General features: G+C 30.3%; 3 protein-coding genes across 3 annotated transcripts; all 3 read left to right on the top strand.

The window, feature by feature from the left end:
* Positions 1 to 626: 626 nt before the first annotated feature.
* On the top strand, positions 627 to 2549 carry LOC114415395 (transmembrane emp24 domain-containing protein p24delta5-like). The gene is made up of 4 exons (XM_028380057.1): positions 627 to 907; positions 1145 to 1360; positions 1589 to 1665; positions 1899 to 2549. Exons 1-4 carry the CDS (start codon positions 707 to 709, stop codon positions 2041 to 2043), a joined length of 639 nt encoding a protein of 212 aa, XP_028235858.1. The 5' UTR covers positions 627 to 706; the 3' UTR covers positions 2044 to 2549.
* A 718-nt stretch (positions 2550 to 3267) lies between these two features.
* Positions 3268 to 6289, top strand: LOC114415396. The gene is made up of 3 exons (XM_028380058.1): positions 3268 to 3635; positions 3731 to 3820; positions 5648 to 6289. Exons 1-3 carry the CDS (start codon positions 3393 to 3395, stop codon positions 5726 to 5728), a joined length of 414 nt encoding a protein of 137 aa, XP_028235859.1. The 5' UTR covers positions 3268 to 3392; the 3' UTR covers positions 5729 to 6289.
* Positions 6290 to 14036: 7747 nt separating this feature from the next.
* On the top strand, positions 14037 to 18998 carry LOC114415397 (WAT1-related protein At4g08290-like). Its single transcript, XM_028380059.1, has 7 exons — positions 14037 to 14333; positions 14494 to 14556; positions 14767 to 14883; positions 15072 to 15312; positions 15859 to 16017; positions 17583 to 17734; positions 18338 to 18998. Exons 1-7 carry the CDS (start codon positions 14116 to 14118, stop codon positions 18564 to 18566), a joined length of 1179 nt encoding a protein of 392 aa, XP_028235860.1. The 5' UTR covers positions 14037 to 14115; the 3' UTR covers positions 18567 to 18998.
* The last annotated feature ends 1044 nt before the right edge of the window (positions 18999 to 20042 follow it).

Genomic DNA, 20042 nt, shown 5'->3' on the forward strand with positions numbered 1-20042 from the left:
TAATTCTATTTCAATATTTAATATATCTTTAATTTGTACAAATAGGCATATTTTAATTTTGATGTTTATAAATTTATTTATTTAATTTCATTTTAAAAAATAAAATTATTGTTTTTGGTTTATACTGTGATGTGACACTCGTCACATGATTCATAATTGTATCAAATATTAAAAAGTGTTAATATTCTTAAGAAGTGTTAAAAAATATAAAAAATCACATTTGACTTAAGAAAAGATTATTGATTTTAATTAATGACGATAAAAATGATCATATTTGTACTTATTTTTTTTTCGAAATTAATAGTTGAATACTAAAAATAAAGAAATTAAAACAAAATATTTTTTTTTTTTATAATGATCATCCAAATCCAACAGCCAGTGAATTCAGACGCGAATCAAGCGTGTGATTTAAAGGTTGTGTTAATGCCACATTTCATAACAAGATGTGGGCGTCATTATTGTGATTGGTGAATAGCTTGCCACGTGCTCTGGAAATGCGTCACTCCTACTACTCCAATTCTACGCGCACTTGTGTGCGCTTGGATAATATTAAATTATTAACCCCTGCAAGTAAACAGTAAAATTACTTTTCTTATTATTTACTTTCTTTAATGTGTCGTGGGTAATTGACAAATTTAGATCTGGTCTCATAAGTTTTAGAGTATCTGATTTTGGATTCATAGGTCAACAACCCTCTTGAGTAGTAATGGCCAAGGACATCAACCTAAGCTCTCTGCTCTTGCTGTTATGCTTCACCACTCTTACCGAGGCTCTATGGTTAACCATCCCCAGCAAGGGAACCAAGTGCATGTCCGAGGAAATCCAGACACACGTCGTCGTTTTAGCAGATTACTATGTTGTAGCCGATGATGTCCAGGGTCACCAACTTCAAACTATTTCTGCCAAGGTATATAAAAAAGAAGTCTTTTTTATTGAATTTTCTGATTCTGATTTGTTGCTATTCACATGCCCAGTTGTAGATCCTTCTCAGATTTGGGGCTAGACTAGATTTGTAGATTTCTTCCTTGTTCTTGAACCCGAATATTGTGAAATAAGGTTTTAATTGACTCAAACTCTCAAAGTACAAGTATTGACCAACTCGTTTTATATAATTGTTCTTTTTTTCTTCTTTTTTTTTTCGTAGGTGACATCCCCTTATGGAAATAATCTTCACCAGAATGAAAATGTTACTCACGGTCAGTTTGCATTTACAACTACCGAAACTGGTAACTACGTGGCATGCTTTTGGGTGGATAACAAACATCAAGAAGGTGGTGGAGAGACCACAATCAGCCTTGAATGGAAAACTGGAATCCATGCCAAAGATTGGGACTCCGTAGCAAGAAAAGACAAGATAGAAGTAATAAATTAATTCAAGATTACTATATATGACAAGTTTCTTAGATTTTACATTAACTATTTTAAATGTCATGTTTATCATAATTTCTGATTGGTTGATGGTATAATTTATATAAATAGGACATACAATTAAACTCATCATTGATTGCCTTTGCAATATCTATAAATGTTTTTTTTTTTGTGCCAAGTGTTTAATGGTATACATATTCCTTTTGGGAATTGGTTTTAGGGTGTTGAACTTGAGCTAAGGAAACTTGAAGGGGCTGTGGAAGCCATCCGGGACAACCTAATTTATTTGAAGAATAGGTAAATCTAGCTCATGTGTTCATTATGCTGCTTGATTTCAGTTTTATTTAATAGGATGCAATCTTTTTGTTATGAGGCCTTTATGAATTAGGTTCTTTGAAGTACCTCACTATGTAACAATGATGGTGAAGGGTGGCTGAGAAAGAACTCCTGTAAAATTATTGCAAATCGTTCATTATGTTGATTACTACATTTCAAAACTCCCTTTTCCCTTTTCTTGGACATTGCTACAGGGAAGCAGAGATGAGGGAAGTTAGTGAAACAACGAATGCTAGAGTCGCTTGGTTCAGTATCTTTTCGCTTGGCATCTGCATTTTGGTTTCAGGGTTGCAGCTGTGGTATCTGAAACGATTCTTTCGGAAGAAGAAGCTCATATAGATATTGCTTTCTTATGAAACCTACCCACACCAAATTGTTTTCTCAAGTTTTAGAGATGACTCCAACATTGTATAGTTTTTCTTCTTGTGGATCCTTTCATGTGTCATTGGGGTTTGTGGTTTGCCCCTGCAAGGGCTATGCAGAAATTGGAGAGTTTGGTTCGTTCCTGGAGGTAATGGAATGATGGTGACTGGTTTTGATTATTGAGCATCTACTATATCTATGAATTCCTTCGTCATTATATCACTTGGAAAAAGCATTCACAGTTCAAAATATTTGTTGCAAATTATTTCCTGTGAAAGGGACTGATATGCCCTGTTTTTAAAGAAGGGATAGACTACATTAATTTAGGAAAATGTTTAACGCTTATGCTATTGATGAGATGAAACAATATATGTATAGAGCTGTGGATTAACCTTATGTTTGTGCACAAATGTTTGATGTATAAATTGCACTAAGTTAAAGATTTTTTTAATTGTATGAAAATAAGTGAACTTTTATACGAATGAAGTGTTACTTGTACTACTAAGATGCAGTTACTAGTTCTCTTAAAAAAAAGATGTAGTTACTAGTATAAAAGTTTATTATATACCACTGCTAGTTAACCTTAATGTATTTGTTTATTATATTCCTCTTTATATTATACTAGCAGTTTCTCATTTTTTTAATAAGATGAAAAAGTCATGTCACTTAATAGTTAATACTAGCTTTATCATTATGTCACCTTAATTAATGTAATGTGTTTTTTAACAAATTCAACCTGATTTTTTTAGCAGCTTAATCCGATCTAACTATGAAAACGATAATTAGTCCAAAGTCTAAATATTTTTAGAAAAGTATTTGAATATACTAATATTAGAATTATTCTATAGAATACTAATAAGTTCGGATAGAAATTTACCAAGCATTGAGGTGAATCATATTGGAGGTCTGTTCCCAGAATTACTGTTGAATCGACATGTTCGGTCAAACCAATAATGCATACTAGTGACACTTGAAAATCATGCAATTTAATGACGAAAATAAAATAAAATCTTGCTAGTTAAAAATAAGTTAAGCTGATGAAAAAAAATGTTGATCTAGGCGATGATGACTTCACGAGTACAGTAATTTTGACAAAATTAATACAACTACAAAAGTCATGTCAAAACATAATTAATACAAGTCAAGTTAAAGAGGATCTTCTAGGATTAACCAAGTGACCCATTTCAGGGTTGAAATTCTAACTAAGAAGCCCAAAAGAAAATTTATTGGGCTTGGGAAATGAGCAAATCCCAACCCATTGAACAGCGTGGGTTTAAGGTGATAGAAAAGTCAGTGTGAGGATTGTTGTACTTGTGTGGAGAAGCATGGTGGTCGGAAGTGCTTTGGGAGCGTTTGCAGTGGCAGGGCCTTCCTCGCCACTTTTGTTGTTAAGAGGACAAAAGGTTTTCAAATTCAGACCCTTCTCTTCTTCTTCATCTGCTGCACCTTCTAGAAAGCTCGTCCTCTACTCTAAACCCGGTTGCTGTTTGTGCGATGGCCTCAAAGAGAAGCTTCATGCTGCATTCTTACTCTCTGGCACCGATTCACTTCACGACGTTGATTTGCAGGCATCTCTCTTTCTCTCTCGTACCTTGTAAGCGTTTCTATGATTTGAGTACGAGCTTTTTTTTTTTTATTTGATGTTTGGTTTTTGTTTTGTCAGATAAGGGATATAACTACCAATCCTGAGTGGGAAAACGCTTACCAATATGAGATACCTGTGTTGGCCAAAGTGCTTTCCGATGGCACCGAGGTTTGTTCCGTCACACTACTCTGTTTCATTGATCACTTCGAAGTTCTATAATTAAACACAGTGGAGGATTCTCGCTTTGGTATCGGTGGAAGTACAAAATGAAATTGTTTTGGGGTAGTTTTTGCCTTGAGGGCCTTAGGATGAAATGCATATGTTTTTCATTGGTGAAGTTTTACAACTTACAAGGTAGGCAAGTGCCTAATTTCTTTGAATTGTGATTTAGCTGGGACTTATGTTTCTTTGCAGAAGTGTGTGACCAACCGCTACTTAGTTAGTTATTCCTTAGTTTTCTTAAAATATCTTTCAATAGTTAAAGTTTGATGCTTGTAGTTGTAGGCAAACCGGCAATCAGTAGCATAGGACAAAGAGTTCTCCTGGTGTTTGAAATAGCATCCTTTGATGGATGCTTTTGCTGGCAGTGCTTTTTTGAATTCGATATCACTATTCTTCATCCTTGCTTTCTCGCTATAAGATGCGGCCCTCTGATTTGGACTCAGCTTGTTGTTAAGCACTACAATCTTATAACTTTTCATTTGAGTAATCATTGTGTCCAATTGGTTAGCATTGTTGCTTGACTCCCTATTAAGCTCATTTTTTCCCCAATTTTCACTATTATGCCATGTTTTTTATTGTAGTACTTAGTTGTTCAAGTTTTTCCATTTTGGTCAGATTTCTCCTCTCCAGTCTCCACTAATATTAGTGTTTGCACATCATTTGGACGTAACTATTGGGTGGTCAGAGGCTAAAACATAATCTAAGATACTCTAAGATATAATCCAGACATTGTTGGATGTTTTTCATATATTTTAACACCCCTTCAACCTCAAGCTAAAGCTTGCTATACTTTAAGCTTGTTACAAATAAGCCCCTTTAAAAATATAATGAGTAAATTATACTTTAAGCTTGTTACAAATAAGCCGCATTTTCATGATATGAGGATTAAATCGGCTGCAAGGTGTTTTTTGGTCCACAATTTCGGTTGTAAGGTTGTATTGTGTCCGTTTGCGTTCGGTTAGATTGGCCATTGTGAAGAATGAGTTATTGCCGCATTCATTTTCAGAGAGATCCATTGTACACAGATCATTTTAGGCGTTGCCTTATCAAAGGAGGACGTACGGTTTGGGGGTCATTCGTTCATCCCAACCAAAAATAATATCCTAACTGAACTAGGACCATTATTATTGGAGTGTTGCTTCCTGCACCTCCTTGGTGCTCCATTACATTAAGGAATGTTCAATCCGTTGTGTAATTTACATGACGGATTGGACATTATTACATTAGGGATTGGAGACTCCTTAATGTAATGGGGGCGGGGCGCCAGGAGCAAAATTTGGAGGTGCAAGAAGTTTTACTCTTATCCTTGGTGCTGGCCCAGCCACTTATTGGCCCAAGTTAAATGTTGGCCTTAAGTCTGAAGATGTACCATATAAGTTTGTCTTTTCTCATTTCGATGTAAAATAGCATTTTGGTCAGCCATCTTTATGAAGATGAAGTTCATGGAACAAAACCAGTTCATTAGAAGTTTTTAGATACTAGTTTTCTGAACTTATGCTCGAAGTCCAAGTGTTTGATTCTGGTTTGTTCTCCCTGTTTAGTTTCATTTAACTAATCAATACTCCTCCCATATGGTTTGCCACGCAGTACTTTTGCAGCTTGTGTGGCACGCTGCTCTAATTGCCATTTGCAAGTTTTAGCATATAAGAATTGGTTCTAGGATTTCTTTACCCTTTCTTGAAATGCCTATGACCACCAAATAAATAAAGTAAGAGTTATAGAGGAAGTGATTCTGTATCTGTCATCTGATGTGAAGTTTGTCCTGTTTTCCAGGTGGCTTTACCGCGATTGTCCCCACGTTTAGGAGTGGAGCTCCTCCAGAAAAAGATAGCGGCTGCTCTGAATCAACAATAAAACCCGTTTCAGTTCCGAAATTTTGTTTTGTAACCATAGTACCTTACATTTAACACTATTTTTTGTATATTGACAAAGTTTGGGAAATTAATGTGCGTGTTTTGCAGTTTGCACCTACAATAGGAGATATTGCTTGCATTTAACTTTTTTTCTTCAGTGCTTACCTGTTGAGGGGTGTGAAATTGTGAAGAGTCTAAATTTATCGTTTTGGCGGCTGCATGTCCTGGTAACAATGACCTTTCTTTCTTAGGGCTTGAATTGAACTTTGGTTCTCTCAACGAGACAGCTTCTCATTTATTGTTGCGTCTAACCCTTATCATGGAAGAGTGCATGTTTTTGAGAACGCATGAAAGCAAATGAGACACGCAAAATATTCAATCCTTCAGCATGGCCCATTTTCCACTTGTAAGCTGGGAGTCCAATGACACTGATGTGTTAGGTAGAAATGGGCGTCACTTTCCTAATACAGGTCGGATTTGAGCTTATTTCTTTTCCCATTTTAATGATGATTACATGGAGTTATAAAAACATAAGAATAATTCTTATACATATTGCTGTGTATGTATACTCTCTTGTTTTTCGTTGATAAAGGTTGGTTTTATATTATTCTTAATATATCTATACTTTGATTTTGTCAAAAAAAAAAAAAAAACGTGAAGATTTAACTCTGGAGATATATGTAGCAAGCACTTTATGTAGCACAATAATTTAACTTGTTGTATAGCATTGTAAAGCATTTCCTTTATCACAATAGACTTCCCTAGATGTTCTAGCAAATTTCAACACTCAACTTCGTTCTTTATTTATCAATCAATTATCAAAAGTGCTTCTCTCTAATTTAAAATTAATTGATTATAAATCACAAGTTTTAACTAACCATTTTAAGTTCCCATTTCTATATTTGTATTTTTAAATACTGAATGCAATATGTGTTTTGTTATTTTCAAATTTAATATACTTGACGTGATGAGTTTATAATCAGCCAAATGAATGAAACTAATATATTGTTATTCACAATAATATTGTTAAATACATGGGGGCATGGCTATGAAAAATACCACGCCTCCTTTGTTAGCACTTTTATGGGTGATTCCAATTTATTTTTCAATGCAACAATGCTGATATATTGCTTTTATTACGTAGGCATGAATATTCCATTGACAATAATTTGATTTAGACCTGGAAATGACCTGTACTTTGTTTTATACATAATTTTTACAACTTTTTTTAATTATTCGATCACTTTACATACGAATAATAAAAGCACTGTTTAGTTAAGTGTAGCTTTATATTTATTTATATGGTAAATTATTTTATATCTGTTTAGTTCATATAGAACCACACAAAATTATGACCATTAAAGTTATTTTGTTTTGAGCCTTGCATACTTTAATTAAGGCATCGATAATAGATTTTTTTTTACTAGAAATTATCTTAGGGATGCATTAAAAATCACTTTTAATTTGTTAGTCAATTCCCTAAAAAAAATGTAAATTCATGCAGTATAAAAATTATAATATATACACTAGTAATGTAATATTTTTTTATTATCATCTTGTCACATAGTCATGCCTGACAAGTTAATTACAAGCTTTTATAATAAGTAAATTAAAAGTCTTATTTATTATGATTTATTATTGATTAAAAGTGTAAATTATTTTACACTCACTATAGATATTAAATTATAAATCAACCCGATTAATTTGAAACTTTACAACAAAGAAATTTATAAATTCTGCACATAAATTACAACTCACGGATTTAAACTGCATTTGTGCAGTTCTTTTTGAACTGCTGAAGCTGAAATCCTAATCCCAATACAATATGCTAAAAAAGATTCCTTATATTTGTAGTTCCCTTGTCCCACAAGATCGACAAGATTAATTAATTGATCAATTTTAAAAAAGCAAGCCACTTTAATTCTCGCACATCCCTCCATCAACTGGGGATGATTTGTGGGTAGTGCTCAGTGCTCATTCAAACTTGTTTTTAAATTAATGTCTTTTGTTCCTTCCTTGGTCTTCAGCTACTAGTTTTAAAAATGCTCCCTTCACGGGCATTTCTTTGTGGATATTTTCTGTTTCTGCCTTTTGATTTTGATGGCTGAGTTGTGCCACACACTCTTTACCCTTTCCCCAACCCATCATAATTATTTTAAACCACTCTTCTATTTGCACCTAGTACAAAGGCATTATTCAAGCACACGTCATTTCCATAAGTTAAAGTTGGGTGAGATATCTCAATTTAAATATGTGATTTTCTTATAACCTTTTTAATAAATCAACAACAAAACTTCACCTTAGCTAAAGTGGTTACATGAATCACACAATGATATTAAACTCCGTTACAAAACTTAAAAAGAATTACATTTAAAAGATAAAATTGACCCCTATACTTCTAAACTTTTAAATTAGTCCTTACTTGTTAAGAGAATCTGTCTTTTTTCATATAAAAAAAAACTATAATGATATATTAAAAATTTAGATATAATTTATGAATCTATTTGACAGGTAATTAATATAATCGAATAAGTCTTTATACTTTATTTGAGTTTTCAAATATAGGTCCATCTAATATTTAGTAAAAAATAATGATTGTTAATCTATTAAAACCAATTCAGAAACACAAGGATTTTATCCAAAACATTTAAACTTTGGAGACGAATAAAAATCAAATATTCATGAAAATAGTATCTGAAATAAAAAAACTAAAAGAGACACACAGAAAATATTGAAAATGTCTAATTAACAAAGTAAAAGAAGTGTTAATTAGTCTCACATTTCAAATTAAGTGGTCTTGTGTATTCTAATTTATAATACAGAAGTAGATAGTATTGCATGCGCAACCAATGTTTACAGTAATGCAAAACATTTTAATTAGTATGTTTTACCAAAAGAAACTGTACCATTAAAAGTTTTACTAAAAATTAATTGCCTTTTGGGATAATATTTATATAAAACTATCAGTCACTTTACTCTGAAATTATTAATTTTTAATTTTAAAATGTTTATATATATCCCTTGTTCATATTATACAAAAACTTTAGGATATAAACTTCACATTTTAAAATTCTTTATGCCACTTTACAAGTACATGAAATATAATGTAGAAATCGAGTCAACTGTCATCAATGTAAAAAAACATAATCCCTGTATAATTTATGAGAAACTTCTCATAAGAAGATTGGTTTAAAAACAATATCATTCTTATCATCATCATATTTATGGAATTTTATATTAGTTTGGAACTACTTTCTTCTAACCAGATATTTTCAAAGTCTCGCACGTGTCGTAGCTTAATACCTAAATTGAAAGAAAAAATTAGGAAAAATATGTTTTTAATTCTAAACTTTTAGTCAAATTTTAAACAATGTGAGTTTAGTCTATACTCTCTAAAATTTCATCAGGTTTTTTGAAGTTAGAAGAGACTAAATTCATATATATTTTTTTATAATTTGAGGATCAAATTAATTAATATCAAATGAGATCTTGATCACATTTAATTTAAAGTAAAATAAAAAGACCAAAAACACAATTTTTTGTCCCCGTATAAAATTCCTTATTTGTATGTAAAATTTGGGAACTCAGATCCTCTGCTGTCTCTGCAGTAGAAATCTCAGCCATTGATAACATTCTCTCTCCATCCCTCTCTTTTTAACTACGTACGTACTATTGTAATAACTAATAAGAACCGAAGATGGCCCGTTTGGGTGCCTAAATCTTAAAATTTTATGATAATTTTCATAACATATACAATACTATTTAGGTACTACAGCAGGAAGAATATTGCGTTGGTCATTTTGTCAAAGCTGCGCATTCGGATCTACACGTATGCAGTATGCACGTACCATCCGGTCTATCCGAAATGAAATTTTGGATAATTAACATGGGATCAAATCATTAATTCTTTTTCTTCTTCTCAAGATTATGAGTTGTTCACAAATTAAATTTTTTAAGGTGATACTAATTTTTATTTTAATGTTAACTTGGCCCTAATTATGAGTATTTTTAGTGAATTTTGAGCTCATGTAGTTTATCAGTTAGCATCCCTTAATTAATACTTAATCATTGATGACATTAATGCCAAACCATATATCAATCGCGACTTTTTTTGTGTTACTGTGTTAGTAGTAAACAAAGGAAGCCATGCAATCAAATAAAGAAATACTAAAAAGAAAAAATTCAGGTTAGCTTGGTAGCACACTACTGTATATAATATATATGTATATATAGTTTCTTTAACCTTGGTGGAGTGGTCGGTATAATATCTTTTAAACATTTTATCTACTTAATAATGACGTTTATAGAATATAAATTTAACATTTTTTACTGAATCATGTAATATTATTGTAGTCATCCTGTATATTAAATTTTAAAGAAATATAATATTTATGACTATATACTATTACAACCCAAACTTACTTATATTATATGTTAAAATAAAGTTGCCTAACGAATTAATAATTAATTTTAAATTATAAAAAGTTATGATTTAATTCATTTCATTAGAATTTTAAGTTAAACAATTAAATTGAAGGAATTTAATATTGTTTATAAAAATGTTAAATATATAAATTAAGTTTAATAATACATTTTCTTAAAATAAGTGAAATTTCTAATCAAATATGAATAGTCACTTGAAAAAAACATAAATTATTGGTCTAAGTAAAATTAATTTGATCTTCTTAATTAAAGTTTCAATTTAAGTCTTTTAAATGGAAAAAATCATGATTAAAACTTCAAAGAAAGACCTTAAACATTACAAATATTAGATAAAACAGATAATATTTTACACTAATAACATATTTAAAATAAAAAATAGTCACTTAGAAAAATAAATTTTAACTTTGTGGATAATGATCGTAGGTGTAGATTGGAGAGAGAAAAACACAGCTAGAATGGCATTACAATACTTTTCTTGCCACTAATCTGGAAGCAGAGAGGATCGAGGAAGTTTTGGCTGATCAGCGTACAAGAGAACAAACTGGATCATGGTGATATTATTATCTATAATTGTTAGGGATAAGCAGTTAAAGGTAAGTACCTTGCACGATACATATTCGTCAAATTTTTATTTGTTGCAAGAAGCTAATCTTTTTTCTTTTTTTTTTTTTTAATTTGGATATCAACTTTTCCCTCTAAAGAGTAAAGGCTTGACTAACATCTGTAAGCATGTGTAGTTCATAGTTGCTTCCAGTTCAGCATGTAAGCACTGCATGCCTGATGAGGACGGGTCCCGAAAACAAGTGCCTTTCATTTTCTTCGAATGATCTTTCCATGTAGTTTAATGCTATTAATCTAAGTGGGCGAGTTCTAGCATATGGTTGAGCATCTGTGTGGCATAAACTTGCATATTAGATATAAAAAAACTGGACTGAAGCTAATAAAATAAGTTTCAGCGTTAAATAGAAAAATGGACATGATTTTGGAAGAAACAAAGGATGTTTAAATCCAAATTTATCTAAAATAAAAATAAAAAATTGTTAAAAAAATAATAAATCAAATCAAACCAAATTTTTTTTAATTTGTTTGGATGATTTTTTCTAAAACCGATTGGTTTAGTTCGATTTCCGGTTTGTATTTTTGAAATTGATCTAAACTGTAACACTTGTGTTAAAACTTATATTACTTCACTATTATATATTTTATGTGTGTCTTATTTAAGTTTTACAATATTTTATAGTGATGTGTATGTGAAACTTATATAATGCATATTATTATTTTTCCATACGACTTTTTTAAGTTATGTATGGTTTAAAATAAATAAAATTTTACAAATTTTGATTGCAGAAGATTTAACATATTAATAAATTTCATAAATTGCTATCAACAATTTTTTTAATGTACTTTTATTTAAAATGTAAAAAGAGTATATAAATTTTAATGAAATAATATTTTAATAAAAATAGCAAAAACTGAATCAAATCAAATCGCAAAATATTGATTCCGTTTGGTTTGGATTTTATTTTAAATGAAAATCAAATTAAACTAAATTGTATATGTTTTTTAAGTTTGGTTCAGATGACTTTTCGATGAAAAACTGAACTAGACCGAGACAAAAACACCCCTAAACATAGATAAATCCAAAAAGTCATTGTCATTTTTCTTATTAGTAAATATTAATTATTAATAAAATGAATCTGAATCGATGATCTATACTCCTTCATTTTTTTTTCAATCACCAAATCAACCACAACCATTGTCATTTAGTTAAGGCTAATTCCAAAACAGATGTAGATTTGAACAGCCATTGCCAAATAATCAAGGTTGGATTATTTAGTAGGTTTTTTAAATTATTTGTGAATTTTTAAATAGGTCATTAAATTATTATTATTTTAATTAGGATCTTGATCATATTTTTGTTTTATGAATTCTTAGGGTTTTTAAAACGGTCACAATTGTCATCTTGTGATGATTTTAAGCGCCAAGAAAAGCAATAATAGAAACCTACTTTTTAGTTTATTGACCCAATTAAAAAAATCAGTGTAGGAACCAATCTAAAAATTTGCAAATAGTTCAAAAAGTTATTGAATAATTTAACCCATAGTTAACCTGATTAAGTTGGGCTTTTAGGTTCAGCATCTAATATATATATATATATATATACCAAAATATACTTTATGTTATTGGTTGATTATATTTAATTTAATCATTTGAACAAAAAAGGATCATATACATATGAAAATTATCACTACCAGAAAAACACGACAGGGAACTAAAAGTATTGGTAAAAATAGCTATTGATTTAGCGACTGATAATATAAGTTATTTGTATAAACAGCGACTGATTTATAAAGCTATTTGGTCACTATTTTGATATTATTATTTCCATCAACAATACTATTTTAATTATTAATGCTAGTAATATTGTATGTATTTCATATATAATTAAATAATAATAAAAACATAATATCCATACAGTTTTTAGGATGTAATTTTTTTAAAAATATTTTTATTCATTTTTTTTAAAAAGACCTAACATAAAAATAAAAAGTCTTACAACATAGTTTTTTCAAAAAATAAATAAATAAAGGCACTTTACTCGTTGTCATGTTAATAGTGGTTAAACACTACTTATATAATTAAATTTATAAATAATAATAGATCTATAATATATAGTTAACCTGAAAATTATTTTATTTTCCGAAAGATAATAATTAAAAACAAAAAATATTTAACAAATATATATTTTAATTTTAAATAATTTATTTAATTATTAATTGAGAATAAAAATTAAGAAATAAATTATCTAATATATTTTTAGTTTTTAATTTAACTACTTTATAATGTTTATAATAAAAATTAAAAAATATTATTTTTAATAAATAATAAACATAATAAATTTAAAATTATATATATATATATAATAAATTTTGTAATAAATTTTATTTATTTAATAATTAATTTTCGAAATATATAAATGTTACATTAATAACATTAAATATAACATTAATACTTAAGTTAAAGTCTATTTTAGGATAGATAGATTGTCAATAATAAAAGCAAGTAATAGGTACCATGTTTTAATTTTAGTGGTTTAGAATTGAAGAATTAATGATGAACTTTATAAAAAAGAAATTAATGATGAAAATTTGGGCGAGAAACAACTCAATGTATAGTTGACACGCGGAAGCAAATCAGCTTTGCTTGGATAAATAGAGAGATTCTATTGTCATGTCAGGAGGGGTCGATCAAACTCCTCTTTCTTCAATTATACCAAGTACATTTCCTTTTTCAATTTAAAAAATTGTATTGGGCACACTTTAAAAATAAAGGAAGAAAGGACAAAAAATAGGCTAATAATTTTTCCAACTATTTTTTTTTTTGCAATACTAATTACTAAAAAAGTTTTTCTTTATTTAATTAGCATATGACCCGTATGCTTCTCTGATTAATTTATTTTCTCAAGTTTGTCTGAACTAGTTATGTTAACAATTGAGAACACGCTTGGTAAAGTGCCTTACAATGAATTAACTCAAACACGCAAAGAGGGATGCCGTTTTAGTCGAGAGTAACAATATATATATATGGATCTCTGAGAGCTAACAACAGTGTTGTGTGTCCATTTGTAATTAACTTATAAAAAACAAAGAAGTACTGTTAATACGTGTTTTTCAGACATTAATTAAGAAATTAAAAATAACAAATTCTTATAAAAATGTTAATTATTATAATATTTTTAATTGTTAAATCTCGAACCTACTCGTTATCTGATCAAAGATTTGTGTTAGGGGCATTACTATTATAGTACTTTTGCTTTTGCTTTTCGTGTATAAAAGGAAAGGCCACCCATCTCACCTATTGCCTCAAGGTGTGTTCATAAAAACGAACAACTACATAGCATTTATTTTTCGCTCTTCTCTCTTCTATTCAGCCACTGCTCACACCATGAGTGCCGAGAAGAAGAAACTGATTGGCAGATTACGCCTATTTTTCACTAATGCAAAACCATACCTCTTAATGATTGGCTTGCAATTTGGCATGGCTGGAAATTACATCTTCGGCAAGGATGTTCTTAACCATGGCATGAGTCGTTTTGTGTTCATTGTTTACCGAAATGCTATGGCCACCATTGCTCTTGCCCCTTTTGCATTCTTTATTGAAAGGTGCATGTCACTATTTTTGTCTCTTTTACACCTCCATTCCCAATCTTAATATTTCTATCTATCAATCTACATCGATCTATATCTAAAAGTGTACGTACGTTTTATCACTCACGATGGTGGTGATTTAATTTTAACATTATTTTTCTTTTTCTTTTTACAGGAAAAGTAGGCCTAAGATGACACTTTCAGTCTTTCTACAGATAATAGTCCTTGGATTCCTGGAGTAATAATCTAAAATTAACCTTACACACATACATACAACAAACATATATATCTGCAAACATGCATATAGAGGAATAATACACACGCATATTTACTTGCAGCGCGTGTCTATATATATACACACACACACTATACCCATGTGCATTTGGAGGAAAAATATGTTTTAATTGGATAGTAACTTTGTTATTTACACATGGCTAATTTTTACCAGGCCAGTTTTTAATCAAAGCTTCAATTACTTGGGGATGAAGTATACTTCGGCTTCATTCACATCTACTATTGTGAACGCTGTGCCCTCTATCACCTTTGTGCTTGCAGTCTTCGTCCGGTAACTAATTTGGATCACTTTAATTATTTAATTATTCATTTTCGTATATAATCAATTCTTTAATTCATAAATATACATAATCAACTATATATAAAAATATACACACACATGGTGTATGCTGAATAATTTCCCGAATAAGTGATGGTGTAATATAATATGCAATTTACGTTTGGAGAGTCCATATATAGGTTGGAGCGTCTAAGACTTGCGGAGATTCGGAGTCAAGCCAAAGTGATTGGAACCATAGTAACCTTTGGAGGTGCTTTGCTAATGGCAATTTACAAAGGTCCTGCATTCGACCTTTTTCATTCTGAAAGCACAACCCATCATGAAAGTGGAAGCACCTCCCCTCACAACAGCCACCAAACTGCTGGTGCTATTTATATACTAATGGGTTGTGTGGCTTTGTCGTCTTTCTACATTTTGCAGGTAATATACATAGAGAAATGCTAGCTGGTATTATAACACTTTCTCTTATTAAATGAAATTGCATATCCTATTAAATACGAGTTTCTCATTCCTAAACTATCAGGGATTCACATATAAACTGGGTCACATAGAGAGATGACAAAACATGTTAGTATTTGATCTGATAGTCAATCTCATGCGGGTCAACCTGATATGAATTGTAAATTATAGTGAATGTGCTAAAACTAGTTTGGCTTCAGACTACTAAAAGAATAATCATTTTTTTTATAAATTAAACAATGATTGAACTAGGCTAAGAAACAGTTATGTATAATTTAAAATTTATAATTCTTTAGACTATTTTGGACCAGTCCAATTGATACAACTCATTTTGTTATCCCTAATCAGGTCCACCATTCCACTAACTCAAATATTTTAAAAGCAAAAAAGTTACTATTATAGATTAATAGATTTGTACTACTATATATGCAATGAATGCATGATTTTGAATATAGAATTTAATTGATGCAAGTGCGTGACTTTGTGTCTTACATGGATTTGTGACAGTCTATGACGGTAAAGAGATACCCAGCGGAGCTATCATTGGCAACGTTGATATGCCTGGCGGGAACCGTGGAAGCGTCTGCAGTGGCATTTGTGGCTGAACGTCACTCCCGAGCTTGGGCTGTTGGTTGGGATTATAGGCTCTATGCTCCTTTTTACACGGTTTGTACTTTATACCAATTAATCTTAATTTATTATACCTAAAGTCTTCAAAATTAATAATACCTCTATAGTGTCACGTTAATTATTTTTTCCTTCTTTGCGGAAAAAAAAGTTTTTTCTTCATTTTTGGTTTTAGATCTTATATCACGTTAAGTGTCAACTAATCTTAATCAAATTGACCGGACCACTTATGAGCATAAAGCCAAGAAAAATAGTACCTTTGAGTCAATTTTCACGTCAAGTGATGTTAACCTTCTTCCATCCGTGTTTGACATTTGATTACCAAAAATAAATTCTTTCCATCAGTTTCAATTTGTTCAATTAGAACATACCATGATTATTATGAAGTGTAACCAATTAGAGTTGCCCTAGTGGTAAGGGTTGAGATATATAGCTTACATGAAGTCTCAAGTCTCAAGTTTAATTAATCTTATTGTTGTTTGTAAAAAAGAAGAAAAAAAGACTATTATAAAGTAGAGTATTTTTTTTTTGTGTGCGCGCAACTGAAAAACGTAAAAACTGTATCTAAACATGTTTAGACAGGTGTTTCCACATGTCAAATGTGACTTTAAGGTAATCAAATGATAAGTTTATAAAAGGATTTGGCTTAAATCACAATAATTGTTGTTTTTAAATAATATTAAACTTTAGAGCTGAAAAAATTACAAGTTTGAGTTTAATTCCTACACAATGTTATTATAATTTGTTTACACTATCAAATAATAAGTTCTGATTTTTAAAGTAATTATTAAAAAAAATTAATAAATTTATCATACACATTATTATTTTATGTTGAATAATAAAGTAAATTTTTTTACACGAATTTTATGTTAGGTTAAGAATTTTATATAAAATTGATTAAGAATTTTCTTTTCAGATGATAATTTATAAATTAAATGTAAATTTTTATTCACTTGATTTAATAATTAAAATAATCTAAATTAACAATTTTGTAAATGATAAACTAAAGACACCGAATTGTCACAAAGTCATTGAGATTAAAGTAATATAGCCAGATCTTCAACCAAAAATTAAACACCACGAAATTCGTTTGATATGACTTCAATAAATTCTCTTTTATTTTTTGGTACAGTGACTTCAATAAGTTCTTTATAGACTATAGTTATTTGACCTACAGAAAATTGATGTAATTTTTAAGTGGCTTTTTTCTCGGGGACTGGTTCATGGTTTTTGACAAAGTTTCATCTAATAAAGACAAGTTTAAGTCGAAATTTCGGGGGTCCAGTAAAGTGTTTTCATTTAATTAAGACAAGTGTTACAGACCTCTATTTTTTTGTGGATGACTATCGAAGAACCATAGTTTCAGTGGAGTACCATGTTGATATTGTCTCATAAAATAGGGACGGTTTCGATTTTAGATGGGACACCCATGTTCCTTAACCAATCTCCATGCACATCACCCGTCTTGTGACTCCCCCCAAAATAAGGTCCACAATATAAATATGAAACAAAAAAATGTTTTCATTTACAAGTGTTAGGGGTTGCTTTATTTAGAAAATTCTCAACAATTTAATTTCTTTGATCTCATTTCCTAACTTTTTCAGGGAGTAGTTAGTTCAGGAATTGCATACTATGTTCAAGGGCTGGTGATGAAACTAAGAGGCCCCGTATTTGCAACAGCCTTCAATCCTCTTTGCATGATCATTGTTGCTGCTTTGGGCTCCCTTATATTAGGAGAACTGCTTCATCTCGGAAGGTATATTTTTATTTCAATTTTCTCGGTTAATTATCCTAGTCCATTTATGCTTTCAATAATCTTTTCTTGTATCCCTGTTTTCAATAATTTATGTCTTGATGACAAAATACAGATGAAAACAAGCCAAAAATAAATTCTCACGTTTTAAACCTTCTACAATACTTGCTACATGTTTCGTATAAATTAAACATATAAGAACTTATTACACTTGACATCTCGTATAAAAAAGACTCTATAACGAGTGTATTAATTAAGGACATTAATTAAAGAGACCCTCTAGTAAAAAACAAGGACATTAATTAAAGAACATTTAAAATATTTTATTACTTAAAACATGAGCATTAATTCACGAGAAAAAAATGGTCCGTTGAATGTTTTCACCAGTAATACGAATATAACAAATAATGATGGATACAGAAATAACTAGGATATGATGTGACCTAGTAACAAAAAAAAGATATGATATGACTCCAATTAAACTAAACTAATAATACAACATGGTGAACTTGTTACTTGTTTATAACTTTCTGGAAACTTCAGAGGGTGGACCTTTATGTGTATTAATTGACAAATAATTTTATTTTTTGAATGGATGCATGGCAGTATTATTGGAGGCATTGTAATCGCAGTGGGGCTTTACTCGGTTGTGTGGGGCAAAGCCAAGGATTATTCAGAACCCAAATTACCATCAGCAAATGCAGAAGACACAAAATCACTGCCAATTACTGCAACTGATGATTCCAAAATTGATATTATTTATGGGAATTTAGAAAAACAACCATCAACCAATCAGAAATTAGAGGAGACCAACAAAGTGGGGGACGAAAATTAAAGAGTTGAATGTTGTGAAGGTTTAATTGACTAATCAATGATTCCAATGGTCCATCCACAATGTTTGGAGAGAGTGAAAGTGTCACGTGTGAACTACCAGGAATGCATTGCCTCAAGTCAAATATCAATGTTTACAAAGAATCTGAGTCTAGGCAACTTTATTCCAGAGATTAGGCCATATAGCTACCAATAGTATTCCTCTCTCTCTCTCTCTCTCTCTCTCTCTCTCTATATATATATATATATATATATATATATATGTTGCAATTAGTTTTGAACAAGCAATTACCTACGTTCTGTTTGTTGTTAGAGTAGATAATGTATTTCATTACTTCTGTAACCTATGTATGATTAAGGCATACAGTAAGAATTAGTTTGAATGTTCTCTCTTTAATACTCACGTGTGATCACCACAAAAATGGAATTGTGCCAAGTTAACAATGCTTTGTATTTGACTAATGTGGAGCACACCTCATCTATTAGTAACGTTACCTAAATTTGTGGCACAGTCATAGAAGTTAGTGTCTGATATCTGCACTATATATGCAGTGTCATGCTTAATGTTCAAAACAAGATAAATCTGAATATTATACTTATCCCTATACAACAAACACATGTTTAAGGGGGAGTAACAAAAAAAAAATCAAACTAAAATTAAAGGCATATGAAAACATAAATGGAACAATAATTGTTACAACTTTGACTGACTGGTAAATCTGATTGAATATCCACACTTAATTATCTTTCTTCTTTTACGTATAGATAATAATGAGAAATAGTACCTGACTCATAATGCTGATTATTATGAAAACTCATAATGTTTTTTTTTCCTGAATTGTCTGACATATTTTGGTTAGACAAAAATAAAATAAAAAACAAAATTATTTGATTTGTTTAATTTGATGCACACTGTTGTAATTTTTTCATGTTATCACTCGATCATGTATTGCAATATACTTAGAAGAGCTTGACTTTTGAAATAATTGTTGACTTGTTGTGAAAGTCAATTTTTTCAATAATATGGCGTTGCACAATAGGGTGTGATCTGGTGTTAAAATCCTTACTCTATCCATCCAAATGATATCCTTAATTTGCAATAGAGCTGAAGCCTGAAGGTGCATTAGTTGTGGTAACATCAAATAATTTTATCAGATTCATAATAACTTGATTTTTTTTAACTAACCAATGAAATTTATGATTTAATTACAACCAAATAAAGTTAAAACACTTGTACAAATATGTTTTTTTTGGGCTTCATATAACAGAGCTGCAACTAGCAAAAAATTCAACAACAAAAGGAACAAGAAGAAAGGCCTAAGGCAAAATGGTTCAGCAGTGCACTGAAGACTGTATAATTGTTGGCCATAAAACAAGAGTATATTACTACAAAATAATGATGTAAAAGAGCTAGACCTTGGGCTAAATTTTTATGGTCATGGGCTGAATGTTATACTTAAAGAATTAGGGAATTGCTATT

The sequence above is a fragment of the Glycine soja genome, chromosome 6, assembly GCF_004193775.1.
Source record: "Glycine soja cultivar W05 chromosome 6, ASM419377v2, whole genome shotgun sequence".
NCBI lineage: Eukaryota > Viridiplantae > Streptophyta > Magnoliopsida > Fabales > Fabaceae > Glycine > Glycine soja.

Bases quoted from the DNA above. Each gene is read 5' to 3' on its own strand.
- LOC114415397 (XM_028380059.1), top strand. From the start codon at position 14,116: ATGAGTGCCGAGAAGAAGAAACTGATTGGCAGATTACGCCTATTTTTC. The intron at 14,557-14,766 runs GTAATAATCTAA...AATTTTTACCAG, and splicing joins ATAGTCCTTGGATTCCTGGA to GCCAGTTTTTAATCAAAGCT. The intron at 15,313-15,858 runs GTAATATACATA...GATTTGTGACAG, and splicing joins CGTCTTTCTACATTTTGCAG to TCTATGACGGTAAAGAGATA.
- LOC114415396 (XM_028380058.1), top strand. From the start codon at position 3,393: ATGGTGGTCGGAAGTGCTTTGGGAGCGTTTGCAGTGGCAGGGCCTTCC. The intron at 3,636-3,730 runs GCATCTCTCTTT...TTGTTTTGTCAG, and splicing joins TTCACGACGTTGATTTGCAG to ATAAGGGATATAACTACCAA. The intron at 3,821-5,647 runs GTTTGTTCCGTC...CCTGTTTTCCAG, and splicing joins TGCTTTCCGATGGCACCGAG to GTGGCTTTACCGCGATTGTC.
- LOC114415395 (XM_028380057.1), top strand. From the start codon at position 707: ATGGCCAAGGACATCAACCTAAGCTCTCTGCTCTTGCTGTTATGCTTC. The intron at 1,361-1,588 runs GTAATAAATTAA...AATTGGTTTTAG, and splicing joins CAAGAAAAGACAAGATAGAA to GGTGTTGAACTTGAGCTAAG. The intron at 1,666-1,898 runs GTAAATCTAGCT...ACATTGCTACAG, and splicing joins CTAATTTATTTGAAGAATAG to GGAAGCAGAGATGAGGGAAG.